Source organism: Pyrus communis, chromosome 15 (genome assembly GCF_963583255.1).
Source record: "Pyrus communis chromosome 15, drPyrComm1.1, whole genome shotgun sequence".
In the NCBI taxonomy this organism is placed as follows: Eukaryota; Viridiplantae; Streptophyta; class Magnoliopsida; order Rosales; family Rosaceae; genus Pyrus; species Pyrus communis.
Window position 1 is genome coordinate 3,577,355 of NC_084817.1, and position 21,717 is coordinate 3,599,071.

A 21,717-nucleotide genomic window follows, 5' to 3' on the forward strand; every position below is an offset into this window, starting at 1 on the left:
TTTACGTAGGATCAGATGGTAACCAAATGTAGAGATACGTTACCTTTGGAAGTGACCATCTAGTTAGTCAAGCTGTTGTACTGAAATTAAATTTTTCTCTTTTTTGAAGGGCATGGTTGAAAAATTCAATGTCTTTCTTAATTAAGCCTGGCAGTAGATTTCTAATTTAAAGGCAAATGGACTCGTATATGTTGTATTATTGTACCAGCTATTGTCCAAATTGCTTGTGAAACAAAAATATGTCAGTAAGGGTGGAGTGATCCAACCATTCATAGTTGTGAGACTCACAAAGCAAAAACAACCAAATTAATCATGCGAGCGACTGTTCCTAGCACTTCTCATGTCATAAAGTTATAGCTAGAGTATTTGGTCTTTGGGAGAAAATGATATCATTTCGAGTTTCCGTGACAAAATCAATAGTGACAATTTCTGTATGTCATAAAACAGAAACTGGACAGTCAACAGGACAATTACAACACCAACATATAGTCTTCAAATCCATGTCTTCTGCACAAACACACTGGTATATTCATGTATTTCTTGTATGACTGGTATTGTACATATGCAGTGAAATCGAAGATTGCACTTCGATTTCCCTCAGACGCAGTGGATCGTAGAAAAATGCTCTGTTTATAATACATCACTTGTATAACAAGGACCGATAAATGGATAAAATACTTTGAGAGCAAGTTCTCCGTAGCTGGCTGCAGGAGACTTCATTTTATCTTTAAAGAAACACGATACTGTCAATGAAGCCAACTGACCTTCCTCTATTACCGTCGTTGGAGGGCATTGTATGCCGTAGTTCATTATCTGTCATCAGGAGGCAGCGTCGGACTTTTGGAGCACATTCTCATCGCATGAAGCTCTCTCAGCCTAATAGCTGGGTTGCACAAACCTACAAGTTTTCAAAAAATTTCTCACATCACTGCATCTTACAGATAAACACCCGTTTCAAAACAATTCTATTTCTGAGTAAGGTCAACACAGTACGCGTAGAAGAAGCCACGTGGTCTGTTCAAAACTATCAGAAACGTTATTTCTTTAACAATCAAATTCTTTGGTAAACAAGACATTTAGTGCTTTTCATTTGCTATGTCCAAGACTGGAGTTCTGGTATTACTTATCACAAACGCCAGCCAGAACAAGAGATCTAGGTAAATTTTGTTTCAAAGGGAAATACTGGCCAACAATCCTGTTTAAAGAGTACTCGACGGAAAGGTCATCCTCAGTCAACTTGAAAACGTTTTATTCTTTGAACGTAAGAATATGGTCTTATCAAATTTAGCATAAGAAGAATTATTGCACCAGTTTTCTTATTAAAGGTAACAAAAGCCTCCGTCTATGTACATGATCATACCAGAAATCAACCATTGGTCTCTCAAATTTAATTTCCAGTATAACTAGGAATTTTCTTTAAATATTTGTGACTAACAATGTGATCTGTTGGATAAAGTACCTGAACATTTTGGGATGTCCCACACTGCAATGGATGTGAGCGTGCAACGAGGGTCACATAATGCCCGATTATCCTCATGATTGACATTCATAGCAAGCATCCATGATCCAATTGTGACGTCCTCATTGCTAAACATTCTCAAACTGAAAGCCAGGAAATACATCTATCAAACAAAGGAACGTCCATAGGAAATGAGAAGCTAAAACTAAAGCCTAAGCAAATTCAACATATAACTTATTGAAACGAGGCAAAAGCTGACAATTGAAAGAAACAATGGCTAACATAAAGAAAAACGAATAAAAAACAGGTGATTGACCTGTTATTTCTAGCGACTGCTAATGAAGCTACCACCTCTGCAGACAGAACATAAATAGGACCAAAAGCATGCTGAAAGTATTCATTCCCAATTAGATGTCCTGATTTCTCATACCTGAACAATAAATAGACCGTTGATGAATTACAAACGGACAGATTATTACAAAAAATGTTAACCGAGTACAAAGGTAAACAATCTGGGACAACAAGTTGAAAACCAACAAACCATTTCATTTTAGGGTCAGTGACTACTGGTCCTTTCTTCATGCATCCAATGTAGGTTTGTGGATGTGTTCGTTCCTTGGCTAGAAGCGTTGCTAGTCGATCTGAAAAATTACGGAAGCATCAGTAAACTCCAATGTACTCATTTTCATGGCTTCATGAGAGCATATAGCCTGGCACTATAATATATACCTGGACGCAAATAAATGTCATCATTGGCTTTGACATAGTAATCTGCTTCGAAAAGTTGAAATGCTGCTTTGAAAAATGCCAACCTGCAAAACAGCGTGATTAAGCAATATGACATGAACTGCCAAGAACACAAATCCATCATCGACATGACAAAAACTTCAATAAAAACTGATGACTCTTACGTTTTCCACGGAAGGTTTAAATATTCTTCACTGATATCAATAACCAAAAAGTCTCTGTTCTTATCGATCTCTTTCTGAAGCTCCGCCATCTTCTTTGCATCTTTCGACCGCCCGATAACGAACCTAAATGCTAAACCAGTAGCTTGTTCCGACCTACAAGATAATGTTACAAATTTACTCTCCCAATATAAGGAGCCAAAGGACATTCAATCAGAGCCAGATTGTCGATCTTAATCTTAGTTAAGCTAATCAAAATCAATGCTAAGTAATTGATCATATAAAACCCAGAAGTGACATCAAGCAGGTGCGCATAAACTATAAATTTAGTAACTTAACAAAATTTGATAAAAACCAACATCAGATTAACTGCAAAATTTAGTAACTTTACTGCAAAAAGCTGAAATTTACCTCAAAAGGCCAGCTGGGTCGGAAGGAAACCAGGTGTTCCGCAACCCTGCACGGCGATCGGCCGAGCCGAACCAGGTCTGAATTCCGACGAACCCAAGAAGCTTGGGCCGATCAACCAAGCCACCAATTTTATCACCGACCTGCCGAGACTTCGACAGAGAGTAGAACCCCCGGAATGTGTCGTCCGATTTGCCGCATCGGAAAATGGGAATGGGGGTCGGGCGGCGGAAGGCGGCCACGGCGAAGATGGTTCCGGCGAGGCCGATGAAGAGGGAGACGAGTGAAAAGACGATAATGGGAAGGGGAGTGCGGGTGGGGACAGTGGCAGGATGGGGCTTTAGGGGCTTGAGGAGCTTGGAGGAGTAGGAGGGCGAGGTGGGGGTGGCGGTGGCGGTGGCGGTGGCGGTGGGGAGAGAAGATTGGCGGTGGAAAAAGAGTGGCATTTTTGTCACTTCCCACAGTGTGCAGTGTGAAGTGTCCTAGATCTCAGGGCGGGTGAAGATTTGAGAGGTTGGAAGTTACCATTCAATCCTTTCAGTTTCACTTTGATTTCTTTCTTTTTTGGGTTTTTCATTTACTTTTCTTTCTATCAGTTTTGGTTCTCCATTACCAACTCTAATTGGATTTCCATCTTTTCAGGAGTTTTTTGTCCAAGACGTCCGTTTTTTGTTGATAATGTATCAATATCATATATTATTGACATGAATTCTTTATGCAGGTCGTTTTTTAACATAAGCAGAGTTTATAATAATATTATTAATGATATAACAATGACAATCAATATTGACATGTTAATTGTTTGACATATCACATGAAATATTAACTGAAAACCGCCTAGAATGATAAATACACAAATTTTAATTGATGAAAATGATTTCATTTTAGTATTGTGATCAATATGTTGTGAATACTTGGTTTCATCAGTTCTACCAATTGAGATTTGTAAATTCATCTTAGCCAATTCTCTAAAGTTAATTAATTAAAAACAAGATAAGTTAAACTGTTTTAAAAATCACCAGATTAGTGATCGTGACACATAGTTTGGACTGAAAGTTGATTAAAAAAAAAAAGAATCAATTTTTAATTGCATTAGAGACACTTTCTTTTATTTCATTGTTATGAGTGTGACAGAAATGAGAACACTGACACTTTGTTTAACCAACATATGCAAAATAACTGTACCGCAAATGAGGTGCTTCGTTGGATGTGTACACGAAAAATTATATGATTAAAAGCATAGATATATAAAATAAGGTAAGAGTGATCACAATTAAAGATAAGATGATAGAAAATCGGGTAAGGTGACTTGACACAAAATCCAACCTAGTAGCGTTTTAAAATTCATACAGCCGATTTCACCTAGTGAGATAAGGTTTGGTCGTCGTTGACAAAAGTAAGGGAGATTTTATATTATATTTGAGCCATCACAATCTGAATGACTACAACTAACTCTTCCCTATCACAGAAAACCAGTGGAAAGAATTTCAATCTCTTGGAATAGTAAAACATTAACCTCCCAAAAGAAATAAGAAACTAATTAAGCCCAAATTGCAAGTAATGACATCAATCCAGCTCCAACAAAGAGACAGCAATAAGATACAACTTGGAGCCTGAAATTGCAGCTCATCCTCTTACTCAAAAAATCAGCAGCAATTAGGTCAACCAACGCCATGTACACTAGAATTCCGGCCGACATGGAATCCAAGATGCCCTCGGCGACCAAAGCTCTTGCACTGTACGGGTTGTAGAATGAGGAAATGGCGGTCCCAACGCCTATCCCAAGCGGGGTTGTGATGGCGAAAAAACAGGCCATTAGGGTTGTTGATAGGGTCTTGAATTGTGCTTGAGATATGCAGCCTCCAAGTGCAAAACCTTCAAAGAACTGATGGAATGACAATGCTGCAACCAAGGGTCTTATGGTGCATGGGCTCTGTGAAACTCCCAGTGATAGGCCTATGATCACTGAATGTGATACAATCCCAAGTTCCAAAATCTGCACAAGAAACAATATTAAACGCCGCAATAACAACAACCCACCCGCAAGCACGAATATCCAGATCAGCCAACGAGCGTTACTGATCCTAACGTTTACTAAACAAGGTGAAATTTCAATAACTTGTACTCCAAAATACTATGACGACCCAACATTTCAGATAAATATAAGTTATACTATTTCCCAGTCTATCTCAGCTCATGAACATTCCAATCTCAAGTTCTCGACTGCCCACACACCCTTCCAAATGGATGGCATCGGCACGAAAAAGTTTAACATGCTCAATCAACTTAATGGGATTAACTTTTAAATTCGAAATTCCGGTCATTTTTATTTCGCTTACTTTTTCTCAGTGTTCCTACTTTTGAAAAAAGAAGATGTCAAGATCAGTGCCATATGCGCTTCGACATTCATAACCAAGATCAGCCCCGTGTAGGTGCACGAGCGATTGATCGTGTCACTTCGCTTAGAGAGTTAACTTGTCCAAATCAATCCAAATAGTGAAATCAGCCCCGTGCAGGCGCATGAGCGATTGATTGTGTCACTTCACTTAGATTGATTTTGTCACGACACGTGGCAGAATGACACATAATTTTTACCTACGAAGTAGACCAGCATAACTTTGAGAAATTTTTAATTGTGACGGGAACACAATTGGTACATCACGTATTTTAATAGAAATGATGAGAAATTTTATGTTTTAATTTATTAACATTTTAACACACATATTCCATAATTTATATAATAACACGTGATGTACCATCCTATGTACCGATTACACTAAAAAATCACTCTATACCTCCAAATGCCACAAGTTAAAAGGCCACATTCTTATCGGGACCTTAAATTAAAGAGCAATAATTAACACGCAAACAACGAAAAGTAAGGCGGTAAAATAAATAAAAATAAAACCGAAATAGTACCTGAGAAACGACCACGTGCCGGACACCACCGTCCTCGTCATCATCCCCGAACCCGTGAGAATGCCCGTGCCCGTGCGAATCGTGCCCGTGTTCCTGTTCGGATTCCCTCGCCACGTGCCCGTCACATCCGGCCTGGCCGTGCGCGTGGCTGTGTCTGTGGTGCGCCGCGTGCGCATGCATCCCAACAATGTGCATCCCACCGCCTTCCTCTTCTCCAAACACCTTCCCATTCCACTCCTTCGCCGGCTGTTCGGGACCCGCACCCGCCTCAATCTCCGGGTCATCCGACCCAACCCGCACCTGGTCCTCGGTGGGGTGAGTCTTCCCCTGTTTCCTCTCGTAATACTGGGTCCCAACAAAGTCAACGAGCAACGTGGCAAGCGAGGCCATCATGGCGAAAAATCCCGAGAAGGGGAACTTGGTCCAGGGGTATTCGGGCAGGCACGGGTCGTTCAGGGCGGCCGACCCGTCCGGGAGCATGTGGACAAACCCGGTGGCAAGAATTACCCCAGCGGCGAAGGCCTTGGCGGCGACGAAGAGGCTACCGTCGGTGCGGAGAAAGCTGCGGTTCTTACAGACGAGGGGAATTGCGACTCCGACGACTCCGGTCACGAGAATCGAAGCAACGGCGATTAGCTTGAGGACGAGCGCCGCCGACTCGTCGCGGCAGGCCTCGAGCTCCGCGCTCCCGCAGCTCGTGTTGGCCATGGACTGCAAAAGGGACTCTGTTTTGAGCGCCCAAATGAAAAACAGAACCGCAAAAATCAAAGCAGATTTCAGAAAATCGAGACTTGTTCTTGTTCTTCAATTAGCTAATTTGGTTTTAATCTTAACTTTTAATTCGACTGCAGAAATCCCAATTCGGATTTTCAGAGGGGGAGATGAAATTAATGAGTAATTACCTTTGAAAAGCCGAGATTTTTCTAGGAAGCCTGGAGGGCAGAGCAAGGGCCAAAGATCCTGCACAGAAAACGCAGCGTTTCAGTCAGAGAATTGCAGAGAAATCGGGAAATCGAGAGAGAGAGAGAGAGAGAGCGAACCTCAACGAATGACATGGGAATAATAGTACGTGGGTTTATAAAAGATGGAATCTTGTGAAAATTGATGATCTGATCGACGAACACGAATCCCGATTGGGTTGATTTCTTTTGATCAGGCGGAGGACACGAGTTCAGTCATGGCGTGTGCTGGGAGAGAAGAGTGTAGAGAGAAAGAGAGAGAAGAAGAAGAGAGAGTTGATGGAGAAAGGGTGTCGACATTTTTCTACGAAAGGGAGGAAGCGTGGGAAGGTGAAGGTGCTGGGGTTGCGACTTTTTGCCAAACTAAGAGCGCGAGGGTGTCGACATTTTCCCCACATTTTAATAAGAGTAAATTATTGGTCAACGATTGGACTTTTTCATTCACTTAATTGGTGCATCTCATATGATGTTTTCCTTTGGCTGAGAGATAGAGCAGTAACGTCCATTTCAATTATCATGAGTTGCTGAGTGAATTGATGGATTCATTTTTACTCTTATTATATATGTTATGAATCGCGTGTTTATCATCTATCCCAAGCTACCTAGACAGAACAGACGCATCTTTTCATCTTTTCTACTAATGATATGCGATCTCAACCTTTGAATCTCCGGATGTAATGTTCGAACGGTGCCGCACCCTAGCGGCTTGTGAACTATTTCACCTTGATCCTACCTTTTGGGCATTCATTTTAATAAGTCCCGTCCCTCAACTTTAATCAAATTAGAGCAATGGTTTCTTAATTTATCAAAATGTGTAGCTATAATCATTTTCATCAATTTCTTCAAAATTTTGTTAAAATAAGTTATGTTGGAATAACCATTTATATAATTAGGGTCCCTCAACTCATCAAAATATGTAATTATGATCATTTTCGTCAACTACGTCAAAATTTTTGTCAAAATGAATTATGTTGGAAGAACCATTGCTACAATTGGGTTAAAGTTAAGGGACAATTTCTCTAATTGAATTAAAGTTGAGGGACCAATGGTAATAGATTTTTAGTTGAGGGATCATAGGTGCACGTTTTGATGAGTTGAAGGACCAATGGTGATGAATTTTTGGTCAAGGAACTGTTGCTCCAATTGAGTTAAAGTTAAAGGACCATATCTACAATTTATTCTTTTAATAAAGGGAATTGTTATTAGCACTCCAAAAATCTCATTTTGAACTCCAAAAATCTCATTCTACATCCCAAACTTTCTATAATAAGAAAGAAAAATATACTTATGAGATGAGAGTGTAGAATAAGATTTTTAAAATGTCAATAACAATTTTCTTAATAAATTGAGATTTCTACTTTAAACGGAAAAAGAAGCCGTAACGTGATTGAAAACGTAGTGAGTTGCTGTATATAGAATATTAGAAAATGATTTAAAAGAAGTCATAACGTGATTGAAAACGTAGTGAGTTGCTGTATATAGAATAGTAGAAAATGATTTGTCATTTGGGCTCTTTTCCTTGCCGATATTGAATGTCGTCATCGGCGTCACATGGTTTTTTACATTTTTTTCTTCCGGAGGTTTTTATGATCGACTCACTTTGCAGGGATTACAATCGCTCGCTCGTTATCTAGCTCAAATTCTTATTTTGGATTTTATTGTGGTATGTAAAAAAATGGCTGTGTTTTGCTTGAATTTTTATTTTGGACTTCATTGAAATTTACAGAAATTCAGGTGAATTCAATTCAAATTTAAAGGGTTTTAAAAGTTTAGAAATACTATACGCAAATTTTATTTGAAAAGATAATTATGTGTTATGAATTTTGGTAAATTTTGGAAGCGGACATTTTTGTTCACCACATTTACATGATGCCGTTAGATTAGTTTATGTTTTGAGATCTGTGTTTATCTATTACACATATTTCAAAATTTAAATTTATCTAACGGTGATAAATAGAGTGGTGAGCAACATCATAGGATGGTGAACAAAAATATTTCCATTATTTGAAAGGTATCTTCTTCACCTTCTTCCCTTGAGATTTGGTGAAAATTGACTCAAATTTATAACTCCATTAAATCTTTTAAAATCTAAATTTAATAAAGCTTAATCTTCCTTTCCAATCACGTTCGATCATTGTACATCGTGTGGATTCAATTTTAAATAAAAAAATTATAATAATTTCTGACTGCATAATGTACGATAAACGAATGTGATTGGAGGATCGCCGGAATTCTCACAAAAAGGATCCGGAGATGATCCTCATTTTTATTTAGCATGTTAGTTCTGGTTCCACTTCCACATTCATGATATTTTGGGCCAACTATATTGGAGTAGGGCCATGATCACGACAGTCTTAATCTCCTAAGGTCTTTAAATGAGGAATGTGAGGATGAAATGCATATTAACCACGAGATTATATTAGTTTAGAACCAAAGACTTATTATATTTGACAACTTAATAAAACAACACCAACTTAAAATCTATAAACCTTTAGAAAACTTATTTTCTTATTTTGCTTTATTAAGTTGTCAAATATTTTAAACATTTAGATATAAACTAATATAATATTATAGCTAATTTACATTTGATCCTCACATGTCTTTGAAATGAATACCTTAAAAGAGCAGGACTCATGATCACGAACCTTCATAGTTCATACCAGGACATGCAAAACAATAAAACCCAAACAAGGGTAACTACATATGTAAGACCCAATTATTTGCTCATAGCTTGCCCTTTATAAAGTTCGTCTAACATTTTGTTTGATACAATGATATTCTGTTTAAGGTGTAGTAATTTTTCGTAGGCCAAACAATAACTGAATTATAATAGTTATGCATCGAGTTTATTATTCATGTAAGTCGAATTTAAGACTTTTTAATACTACAAAGGATAATACTATCCTTTTGAGTTGAAGCATACGTATTACATTCTCTTACCAACAACTGAGATGCCACTTCGGCGAATCCGGGGTGTATGCATTAGTCGTGCATTGAAATCATTGTTTATGCGAGACTGACATTACATGTCTCTACAGTAGCTCCCATTACATGAAAGTCTTTTTGGTTGCTTACCCACCTTCTTTTGTTCTCGTGACCACTACTTCTACAAAGCATGATGACATAATCCGATCGCATGCGCAATCTCCTCATTTGGTATCGAAGAATCTTGAGATGAACCACTACGAGGTGGCCTGAAAGCTGACGCAGGACTTTGGTACTGAAAATATTATATGGTGCCTGCTGTCTGTCGGTTGCAAAAAGATGAATCTTTGGTGTTGGAGAAATTTGTTATGGATTTTCCTTTGGCATAAGTTGCAGAGGGATTGATCATATAGAATATTGAACGAGTGAGCAGTCAATGAGTAACTCGATCAATGAAATCTCAACTGGGATTTGTAAGCTTTCCGATTGCAGAAGGAATTTGAGATTTAAAATCTTCGTTGTCAGCAAATATGAGGCCTTGAAGAAGTTAAAGATCGAAGCAACTGCTGGAGTTGCGAATCCCACGAATGATGGATTCACGGCTGAGGTCAAGACCAACTGCATAGCCACTAGTGCTACAAGTTACTCCGGATCAAGAAAAATACTTGCATTCCAAGTAATAAATTAATTTGGTGGAAGCAGAAGAATTGAAGGTAAGGGTTTGCTTCAAGTGAAACAAGGATAACTGGTAGCCTTCATTGCAATTGCTTTCGACTGAAGTAACAGTCATGATCAAGAACATAAAGATCTCAAAATCGGTGTCGGCCAACAAGCTGAGGATTTCGGGATCTCTTGGTCTTTCTAATGTGCGTGTTGTCGGCGTGCCAACTCGCGGCCTGGGGGCCGAGCGAGTAAAACGTGATTTGCGGTTGTCTGACTTCCCTCAAAACAATTGTGACTGAGGAAGAAACTCGTTGCGGTCGTAGGTTCTTCGTGGCTGACTGTGAAACGCGTTACAGGTCTTGTGAGGTGATAGGCGAATTCAAATGTTCTTGTGATGGGCGAGAAATCGATATCGTCGAGAGACTCGCACGTGATGGATATGGTGAGTAGATTAGGTTATCGATGGAGTGGTAGGTGATATGGATGTGTATGATGAATCGTATCAATTTGAACGTACTGGTCGTGGGGATTGATCTGATAAAGAACTCAATTATGAACTAAAATAATCTAAATAAAAATTAAGGTGCAAAGCTGAAACTAAATCTAAATTACGAAACGAAAATACTGAAATGAACTTTTGAAATTACTGAATTGAAGTACTGGATAAACATGAAATCAAAGTGAAGAACAAAAAACAATTAAAAGATAACATCTAAAAGAACATTTCTTTTGACCGATTACCGTCGTCATTTTAATGTCTTCCCCTTGGATCGATTTCTGTAGACACGTCTTCCGCGAATCTGCAGCCTCGTAAAGAACATGTTCTCTGCAGCCTCGTAATACCAGTTCCTCCATCCCTCCCAAAACATGAGTGACCCGATGACAACTCCAAGGCCGACAAAATATCCAATTTCAACACTTAGAATATCCCAATTAATCTCACTGCCAGAATTCGGATCGCTTCCATTTGACATTGGTGGCGACGACATCGGTGGTCTGTCATATGCTGTCAAAGGAGGCCCCCATAAATCCGTGTTACCTTCGAAGGAAGATTTTGGAAATGTTGAAAACTGAGTGCTGCTTGGGATCTTGCCAACCAAGTGATTGGTTGAGAGGTTCATGAATGCGAGGAAATGGAGTTCGGAAAATTCTGGTGGAATCTGCCCACTCAGGTTGTTCACTGAGAGATCTAAAGACTCGAGGTTTCCCAAGTTACTCAATGATGATGGGATTTCACCTGTGAAAGCATTGTTGGAGAAGTTGAGAATATACAATGATTTGAGTTCTCCAATTTCTTCAGGTATTTGTCCATGGAATTTATTGCCAGAGAAGTCGATTGCGGTGAAGATAGTTAGAATCTTCACCAGGTCCATCGTCAAATCTTTGCTCACAATTGTTACCGAGTCCTGATAGTACATACGATAACCGGCTCTGTTCTCATACTGAAGGTGATTTGCATCAGCTTTGTTATCCTTCATAGCTTTCCATGTTGTCAACAATCCTCCAGGTAGTTCGCCATTGAAATTGTTGTGAGCTACATCTATGATTTGAAGCACTGGCCAGGTGCCATTGGTTCTCGGACATCCAATGCATCCGTAGAATTTATTGGATCGGAGAACAAGGACTCGCAAGGTGGAAATGCTCTTCAAATAGCTGGGAAAAGTATCCATTATCTGATTGTATCCAAGGTTTAATACCACTAATTTTGTGCAGCTGACTAGAGATTTTGGAAGCCGGCCTTTGATTTGATTTCCACTGAGGTCTAGAGTTTCTAAACTGCAATGCTCATCAAATTTGTAAGAAATGTTCTCTGTAAGGTTGTTTCTCCGTAAATTAAGCACTGCAAGCGTCTTCATTGTAGTCAAGCACTGAGGAATCATACCACTGAGTGAATTATTGGACAGATCAAGAATCTCAAGAGTTGACAGATTGCACAACGATCTCGGAATGATGCCATGGAGGTTATTGCTTGAAAGTGAGACGAGTTTGGTGGTCGTCAAGAACTCACCAATGTTAGTCGGTATGGTAGAGCTCAAATTATTTCTGGAGTAATCCAAAATCAGCATTGTAGGTGCTGAGAAAACTGGGATTTGTCCTTGAAGCTGGTTAGAGTGAAGGTCGAGCACACTTAGAGCAGAAGTGAGATTGGGTAAAGGACTAAAACTTGCCAGGGAGTTGCATGAAATATTTAGATAATAAAGAAATTCGAGCCCCCATATCCAGTTTGGTATCTCTCCATGAATTTGATTTTCTGCAAGATCCAAGGTGCCTAAATTGGGTAGATATTTCAAGAAATCAGGAAATGTTCTCAGCTTGGTAGAACTTAAAATCACTGTAACCAATCGAGGCAAGGATGAATACGAGGAATTGGTACCGGTACGATCAATGAACAAGCTGGTGCATGAAAGATCAAGAAAAACCAGATTTCTCAGCTTCTGAAGACCACTTAGAGGAAACGAGCCTTCCAAGTTGTTTGAAGAAAGTGAAAGAAACTGAAGACCTCTCAAACTAAAAATAAACATTGGTACTGGCCCTTCGAGATTGTTGAAATCCAAAAACAAGGAGCTTAATTGGTTAGAAGAAGAGACGCTGGAGAACTCATGGAACTGGTGCAAGAACTTATTGTTGGAAAGCACCAATGTTTGCAGCAGTGGAAGAGAAAACATAGACAATGGAATTCCTCCATCAAGCAGGTTGTACTTCAAGCTGACAAACATCAACTCGACAAGGTTTTCCCAATGAGTGGAATTAATGGAACCGCTGAACTTGTTCTCTGACATGTCTAAATAATACAAGTGTCTGAGATTTTCCATTGACTTTGGGATTGATCCATAGAAATTCCAGAATGAGAGATCTATCATGGACAACATTTTGAGGTTGCCAATAGAGTCCGGCAATAACCCCGAAAAATTTGTGCGGCTCAAGTCCAGAGTTTGAAGAGATCCGTTGTTCGGAAATTCTGGTAAGGAACCTTGAAGCAGCGGATTGAAGGACAAGTCAATATGCTGTAGTCTAGATATCTGGAAGATTTCTTGGGGAAATGTTCCATACAACTGACATCCCTGAAGACTCAAGGAAGTCAAGTTTGAAAAATTGGCGAAGAAGGATGAAACCGGAGAAGATATGGCATTAGAATCCAATCGAATCACGGATAGAGATGAAAGCTTGGCAAGAGAGTCATCAATAGGTCCCAGAAGATCAGTGTTGGACAAGCTCAGCACCCTCAGCTTTGGAAGTGAAGAAGATATTACTTGGCACCAGTCACTCGTTTTTCCTGATATGTTTACCGAATCAAGATATAATACTTCAAGCTCGGTGAGATTCCGAATCAGCATGCTTAAATTGGGGTTCTCAAGTTTTAAGTAAGTTTCAGAAAGATCAAGAACAATCAACCTTGTCAAGTGCGAAATCTCAATTGGGATTTGCCCCAAAAAAACATTTTGGGATAGATTTAGATACCTTAAATTTGCAAGCTTTCCGATAGAAGATGGAATTTGAGAGTGGTGATAACCGTTATCAGCAAATTTGAGGCTTTGAAGATGTTGAAAATCGAAGAGACTGCTGGAGTTGTCAATCCCACTTAGGATCCGTTCCTCGCTGAGGTCCAGACCAACTGCATAGCCATTAGCACTGCAATTTACTCCGACCCAAAAACAGCAGTCGATACTTGCATTCCAAGTAACAAGCTTGGTGGAAGCAGAAGAACTGAAGTTAAGACTTTGCTTCAAGCGGGGCAACGATGACTGGTCATCTTCATTGCACTTGCTTTCAGCTGGAGTAACAGTCCCGATCAAGAACATAAAGGAAATGAGCAAAATTTTCATTTTGTGGTAAAATTTGAAGCAAAAGATAGATGAAGGAAATATGCAGGAGGTTTGAATGTTGATGTGGTGGGTTTTAGTCTCATGGCATTTGCGCGTTGGCTTCAATTTAAAACCTTTTCCTTTTTATACCTAATCAAACAGACAAAGCAATACAAACAAAACGTGAAAAGGCAAAAGAAGAATGATTAATTAAAGTTAATTAGTTTACTAATTTTCCTGGTAAGATGATGCTCATCAACTTAATTTTATTAAGTATCGAAGTATCAATCAGGTTTTCGATCTCTCTCTGACTGTCCTTTTCCTGCTGTCTGGGTTGGATTTTGATTGAGGGACTGCAATGTTGATCCAAGCTTTCCAATACCTTTTGATTTGTGTGGGGGACTTATACAAGGCCGGCCATGAGAATTTAAGAGCTCGAGGCGAGCTATAACAGATGGAAGATACAAGTAACAGAGCCTTTACCAAAATACCAACCACAAGCTATTGACAATAGGCAGTTGTTTTTTAATTATTATTTTCTTTCCATTTATCATACTCCAACATATAAATTCTTTGAGGCGCCTATCAGGGCTGGCCATGGACTTGTAACAAGATCTAGTACACCCTAAAAAACTAAATGTTTTTCAGTTGAGACAAGATAATGGTAGAAATAGAACCTTAACTTAGCACTAGAGAGAAAGAAAAAAAAAATTGTGGAGAAAGTGTGAATTGAAAGTATAGACCGTCCTAAAAAATATACCCTTTCAGGCTGTCAAATTTGTTTAGATCGACGGCCCGGGAGCCCCGCTCCAACTTCACTATTTACCCAATTCGTTAAGTGGGGTTTTACCACCTTCACCGCATTTAGTCATCTTTTTACTTTTATATTTTTCTGTAGAAGGCAAAGGAGAAGCTCCGAGTCCGACCCCACAAATCATAATAAACCATATCGCAACCACTCATGCAAGGGGATGTAGGAATGGTATCAAAGCCCACGTGTGAACCACCACTAATCCCTCACGTGTAACCCCCATTTAGTGGTGGTTCACACGTGGACTCTAATACCATGTTGAAATCTTTTAGATCAATGAGCCTAGCGGGTTCTACTCTAACCACATCGATACTGTCTCCAATTATGTTCCCAACTTTACCACCTGTCAAATCTGTCAAGTGTGAGGTTTTACTACAAAAGATCTCGGTATTAATTAAAATGGGACAATCCTATTTAAAATCATTGCTTTTCTTTACCTCCACCGACATGGGACTGCTAACACAAGCACCTGGAAGCTACAATCTCCATGGATCACGACGAAGAAGCTGCATTGGAGGTATGCAGATGTTACTTACATAGCATCCATTTGTAAGACGCTGTGTGTTTTAAATTTTTACTACCAACAGATTAAAAGCTCGAGGGTTTTTGGTTGTACATTTAGCAGCTTTCATCTCCATCAACCTGAAGGATTTCAGAAAGGTAACTTTTGGCCGACGTTGTGTTGATAACAGTAAATCAATTTTTTTTTACCATTGCCATTTATGCAATTACACAACACTTCGAGCAAAACCCAGAAGTTGCATTTACCTTTCTGATACTGTAACTCAAGGGTTTTCTTCCTTCTTTTTTCCCCTCTGAGAAACAAGTAAAAAATAAAAATAAAAAGTTAGTATAAGAATATCACTGCGGAATATAATCCACTATTGATTAATTTAACTCAGAAGACCAAGTCTCCTGCTAATTTGGGGTTTATTTCAAATGCACTGATGCATGATAGCAATGGATATTTAATTGGGATGCTGAGGTGCTACTGATCTTTGACACTTTTGCAGGCCAAGAGGAAGCGGTCGATGTAGCTATGGCGAAACTCTGTTAATTACTCACTGTCTCTATCCACCTTTACCTATTTTTCTTGTGTTTATATCATTACTATAATAATCCATTTAGTCAATTCTCTTACAAGCTTGTTTCTTAGGAATGACGATGAAACTTCATCGAATTCCCTCCTCATCAGCGGTAACAGGAAAACTTCCTTCTGGTTTAATCTTTTTTTTATTTTTTATGTTCAAACTGATTGTTGTTGTATTCAAAATCCTACCGTCCATCATTTTATCAGTAAGTTTCTTTGTCTCTCTCAACACCTCGAATTTCAAACATTCCAATAGAGTATTCAAACATGATGGAGAACCGTATGATCAACCCTGTCTTTCTTCACTTCTTCCTAATATCTAGGACGTCCTTGGCCGTAGCACAAAACACAACATTAATTCCAATAAATGTGGAAGTAGTTCTTCATTTGGATACCTGGTTTGGGACTCTGCGGGGGATGTTGTTGTTGCAGCTGCTCTCTACCTCCTCTTTTTCCTGTTTTCTTTTTCCTTGACTCAAATATGTTCTACAATCTTTTAGAATATCAATGGAATTGATGCCCACAAATGGTTCAAATGGTCGCACTTGGGGTCTTCCACATTATTTGGTGTGGTTAGAAAAAAAAACATATATACCAAAGAAACTTGCAAGAGATAAAAAATTTGTCACCTAATGAAGAGCACCCGTATGATATGTCGTTCCGTACTCTCACTGGAGATGCTTCTTTCTGTGATAGTATGTGAGCTTCGTGTAATCTACTGAGCACGACCAAAGGGTGACCGGTATGGCTCATCCAAGCGACCCTTCTCAGTTTGGCTTAGTTGGGAAGGGCCAAATTTGTTTGGATCTGTTTGGGTTCGATTTTGTCTGTGCTCAAATGATCTGGTTGTAGATGATTGGATTATTAATTAAGTGTCGATTAATGTGTTTGGTTCTTATTGGTGACACATCATTTGGTTTAAAAAATTTGGTCTCCTTCGCATTATCCTTGTCTATATAGGTAAGGAGAAATTTTTTCTTGTGACCGGAACACCACGTGTTTTTATATAAATGGTGGAAAATTGTATTTCTTAAGTTATTAACTTTTTTAACGCACATATCCCACCATTTGTATAGTGACACGTGGTGTATCATCTCGTATTCTGATTACACTAAAAAATCTCTTATAAATGAGGGTGAGGTGGTATTTTATTGAAGTGCAAGCCATCATAGGGCTACAAATGCTTATAAACAAAACTTGATATGCCAATTAAATAATCATGTCCCAAGTTCGAATCTCCGCTCTCAGTTAGATGGAATCCACCGAATGTTGCCATCATTGATTCATTTTCGGATATGGAAGAAATGAACAGATTTTCACTGCACCCAAAACCAAAACAGTTTGAGTAAACATTTCGTCTATTCGGAAACGAAGTGTGGAAGTTTGTAATACGATTACCTTAACAAACCCGAGAATCCACGAATTCGAGATCGTCGTGGCAAAGCAACTGGCATAAGTTGCAGGAAGGAATGAGACAGAATGCATGAGTTGATCCATTCTCTTTCTATCAGGACGAGTAATCTTCCATATAGACGCATATGTATGTATGTATGTATATTATACAAAACCTTGGTGAGGATGATAGAGAGCAGTTGAACAAAGCAGTGAGAGAGATGAAGTAATCGTGAACGAGATGTGTCGACATTATTTGACATGGTGACGACACTTGTTCATTGACTGTTTACTTGCTTAATCAATCAACTGCGCTCATGTTTACTTATATAAGAAGTGGGAGAAGTTATGACTCAAAAAAAAAGAAAACAAGGAACGAGAGAGGTTAAGATTTAATGAAGATTTTAGTTAAACTTAGTTAAATCTCAACTGTTCATCCGTAAAAAATGATGTGCACGAAATTTTGTAGTTGAGTTGTGTTGAAATATTCTGCTCTACCGTATCTTTGACAAAAGAATAGTTTAAATATCTTAACCCAACTTCAACTAATACCAAGACATTTTGTGATAAAACCTCACATCTGTCGACATGTGCAGGTGATAATTAACAAGTTGGGGACAATATTGATGCTATTGGAAGTGGGCATTTGGCTCGTATTTCTAATAATTCAACATGGTATCAGGCTCATGGAATGGGTCTCTTGGCCCCACTTATAGGGTGAGTCCCCTTGGTAGTATGGATCCGTGTTGAAATATTTCATATCGACTGTATATTTGAGAAAGAAAAGTTTAAATATCTGTTGGCTCTAAAAATTACAAAACCTACGTGGCGCGCAGGCCGAGTAACTAACAAGCTAACTACGTCCTTCGGTTGAATGCGGGGCGTGCCAACTCGTCGGCCGGGCTTGGCCGAGGAGTAAAATTTGTTGATTTCGCGTTGAGCGCGTCGTTGACTTCTCTATCTTGCGATTGCGACCGAGGAAGGAACCCTCTCGGTCTTTGGGTTCTATAGCCTGAAGACAAGGCTATTAATTCTGCGGAGTTCACAAATCGTCGGAGCCCGATTCGGTCACTGTGATTATATTCGTAAGAGTATAAGCACGCCGAATCGAGACCAAACTATATGGGCACAGGTACTCAAATGTGATGTATGTCTTGATGGTAAATGTAGTTCGGCCGTAGGAATGCCGAACCCTGAAACTTACTTGCGAGTATCCAATCATAAAATCACTCGGCGTCCAGTACGCCGAGCAATGCAACTCGTAACACCTGACTATGCCGAGAAGGCTAGCAAGATGACCTCTACCAACAAGGGTTCGAAAACCCTCCTCGGCCGAGACTTAGATAGGTAACCGGTCGGCCTCGATGCAGTGCTGTTTATCCAAACTGAAGATGCTTCTCGGTCAGCTGATTCTGCGATAGCAGTGCTGTTTATCCAAACTGAAGGTGCTCGCCGGGTGCCTCCACAGTTCTGTTTATCCAAACTGAAGGTGTGTCGGCAGAAAAAGAAAAGGAAAAATCTCAAGGTATTTGAGAGGTTTTGTGCAGGGCGATTGTATGCTGATTTTGAAGGGGCTTTTCTGTTGCATGATTTCTTGTATTTATAGCACCCCATTCCTTGAGACCGATTTGCATTCTGATCTGGATTGGGAGTCCTTATCCCGTTTCAACTCTAACTCGAACAAACCTACTCCCACTGGGATTCTGAACTTTCCTTCTTTCCGAGGCTTTATTCTTTGCCGGTCGGGAATCCTGGTCGCACCAGGACTTCCTCGACCTTTTCTATTTATCCAGACTACTTAGGATAGGACTTGACCGATCCTGCCAACTGGCCCGGGCTTTATCATTCGGCCCATAGTTTTCGACATAGCCTTGGGCCGAGCACATCCTGCTGCTCGGCCCAACAATATTATTTTGGGCCCAAACAATATCATAACCCAACTACAACTAATACCGAAACATTTTGTGATAAAACCCCACACATGTCGAATTGTTTAGGTGATAATTAACAAGTTAAGAATAATATTAGTGTTTGGAAGTAAACCTTTGACCCATCTCTTTGATAATTGGACAAGCTCGACAAGAACCGGGTCCAGCGGATTTCTAGCAAATTGGGTCAGTCCAATGAGAAATGAGGCCATTTGTATTGTGTTTGCCTGCAAGACTGCTACCGACTATTTGGAGTAAACAAAAGAAAAGGCGGAGGGGGAGGGCCATGTTAGCAGGTTACCATGCTGTGTGCTGACATTCAAAATTTACTAGACAACGCCGGCCATGCCCATTGCCCATGTTGCCCCTATTTCCGGCAAAAATGATTAAAAATGTAACTTTGCACTTCAAACGCTTCCACTATCTTTAATGTGACCCATTGAAACTACCCTAATCACTGATAAGAGTTGTGAACGATGAACATGTTTACTTGAAAGTAAGAGGTGATAACGAGTCATGAAAGTTGAAAGGAAATGACGTTGTACAAAAGACACTACACTTAACCAATCTAGCTAATTCTCAAATTTTCGAGCATTCAATTACGGATTGTAAAATGAAACCCAAATGTTTATTTATCCCAACCTTCGTGTGTATCAGTAATCGCAAAAGAAATAAAGAATCCAACGTTCATTTGATTCACTTTATGTTACATCAAGTTTACTAATTTAGTACATTTTAGACATGCAAACTAGTACATAGAAGAAGAATATCCTATACCCAACTGTTCTTTCTTTCTACATAGATTTGGTATAAGGAAAACTCCACTTTTAACTGTACGCCACTATCTGTAAAGATTGGAGAGAACCCTTGACTAATAAAGGTAATAAGACCTTCGTAAACGCAGTCGTTTCAAGTGCACAAGCAAATGCCATAGATGGTTGCTGTTGCCGTATCAAACTCGAAACATCAAGTGCAAAAAGTGATCATTCTTGCCAACTCCACCGCAAAGCCCGTTGATCCCGCATATTCTTTATTTTCTACACAAACATAATTTTTTTTGTTGAAAATATGTAAACGACATTGAAAAGAGATAAATCGAACTCATAATCTTGAACGCTAACGTAAAATAACAAATGCTACAAGTCCTAAGTCGATTAGCCTCTATTTAATCCACCCACAACCTTACATTTTGTCACAACCACTTCTTTTCTGTCCGTTTCTCACACGCATACCCATCACTCTCCCTCACGTTCCCTCGAGATCATAACAATAAAAATAATAATAATAAATAAATCAACAAGTAAATTTCCACACAAAACACCAAGAACCCTACACAAGATGATGAAAATCTCCACCCAAATAAAGGAGGCAGAGAAGCGCACACCACACAGAAGCTTTCTAATCTGCCCTTCTTCTTCATCTCCCAATTTTTACACCTTCCACTCTCTCTCTTTAACACTGTCAGCCATGTTTGAAGAATCCGTGACATCCCTGCCTTGAATTTGGGCTTCCATGAACAGCTGGTTCACTCCCACTGTTCTCTTCCTCCTCCTCAATGTCATGATTGACACCATCGCCATTGCTTCAAACTTGGTTCCACCCAGAAACACCAGGACCCAGAGCAGCACCACCACCAAGGCGGATGCCTCTCCAGATCTCCGTCTATGCTGCAGAGGCTCAAATCCATCAACCTCTACCAGTACAGATCCCCGGAGCCACACGCCGCCACTTTCGAGAAACACCCGGAAACTACTGAGGATACCCATTACGCCTTTAACCACGCCCACGAACTTGAACATGATTGTGAGAGGAGAGACCAAATCCATATATATCCAACTGTTGACAGTTTCCTCCTATTAAGGAAAACTGTCATCCCATAATGCGAGTGGCTTAAACCTCTCCCTCAGAGTTCTATTCCCAATCAATTTTGATATAAATAGTTATATTATTTATCTCCTAATACATTTATAATTCTATTTCTTATTTAATATAATACAGATGAAATGATGTGGCAAAACTGAGATAAATTGGATGAAGTGAACTGAAGACTGTTGGATATACAGAAATTACTGCAGCAGAGAGCTGGGGAAGGAGGGAGTGGCTTGGAGAATTTGGTTTCCGGAAGTAGTACAGAAACCACTCCGCCGGAGCAAACTCAAGGGAACGATGGGGAACAAGGTGAGTTGATTGGAACTAAATTTATAGACATGCTTGGTGTCGATTTTCTTTTGCCTTTTTTGGAATATAGCTTTTGTTGTAGCAATAAGCATTACTTAATATTTAGTTAATTTTAGATCAGACATATGGTAATTAAACCCGATCATCTGATATTGATTTTGCTTTCATTGGATATTGACTCCATGGCTAGCCTGGTCTTTGTCAAACACTACAATTAATTTCAATTTGTGATTAATCCTTTTATTAAATTTAAGTTTGGTTCTATCAAAAAGTA

At 39.4% G+C, this 21,717-nt stretch overlaps 3 protein-coding genes across 4 annotated transcripts; all 3 read right to left on the minus strand.

Moving 5' to 3' along the window:
* Nucleotides 1–417: 417 nt before the first annotated feature.
* On the minus strand, nt 418–3,301 carry LOC137718645 (probable beta-1,3-galactosyltransferase 12). The gene is made up of 7 exons (XM_068458195.1): nt 2,779–3,301; nt 2,371–2,523; nt 2,189–2,271; nt 2,001–2,100; nt 1,776–1,889; nt 1,460–1,602; nt 418–898 (listed from the first exon to the last, which is right to left on the minus strand). Exons 1-7 carry the CDS (start codon nt 3,219–3,221, stop codon nt 810–812), a joined length of 1,125 nt encoding a protein of 374 aa, XP_068314296.1. The 5' UTR covers nt 3,222–3,301; the 3' UTR covers nt 418–809.
* Nucleotides 3,302–4,272: 971 nt separating this feature from the next.
* On the minus strand, nt 4,273–6,970 carry LOC137718256 (zinc transporter 4, chloroplastic-like). 2 transcript variants are annotated; one of them, XM_068457774.1, is made up of 4 exons: nt 6,735–6,970; nt 6,597–6,654; nt 5,695–6,405; nt 4,273–4,771 (listed from the first exon to the last, which is right to left on the minus strand). In XM_068457774.1, exons 3-4 carry the CDS (start codon nt 6,400–6,402, stop codon nt 4,316–4,318), a joined length of 1,164 nt encoding a protein of 387 aa, XP_068313875.1. In that variant the 5' UTR covers nt 6,403–6,405; nt 6,597–6,654; nt 6,735–6,970; the 3' UTR covers nt 4,273–4,315. The 2 variants fall into 2 exon arrangements, with proteins under 2 accessions (XP_068313875.1, XP_068313874.1); XM_068457773.1 differs by having other exon boundaries at nt 5,695–6,419; nt 6,735–6,969.
* Nucleotides 6,971–10,987: 4,017 nt separating this feature from the next.
* LOC137718124 (receptor-like protein 7) lies at nt 10,988–14,065 on the minus strand. Its single transcript, XM_068457629.1, has one exon. It carries the CDS (start codon nt 14,063–14,065, stop codon nt 10,988–10,990), a length of 3,078 nt encoding a protein of 1,025 aa, XP_068313730.1.
* Between the last annotated feature and the right edge of the window lie 7,652 nt (nt 14,066–21,717).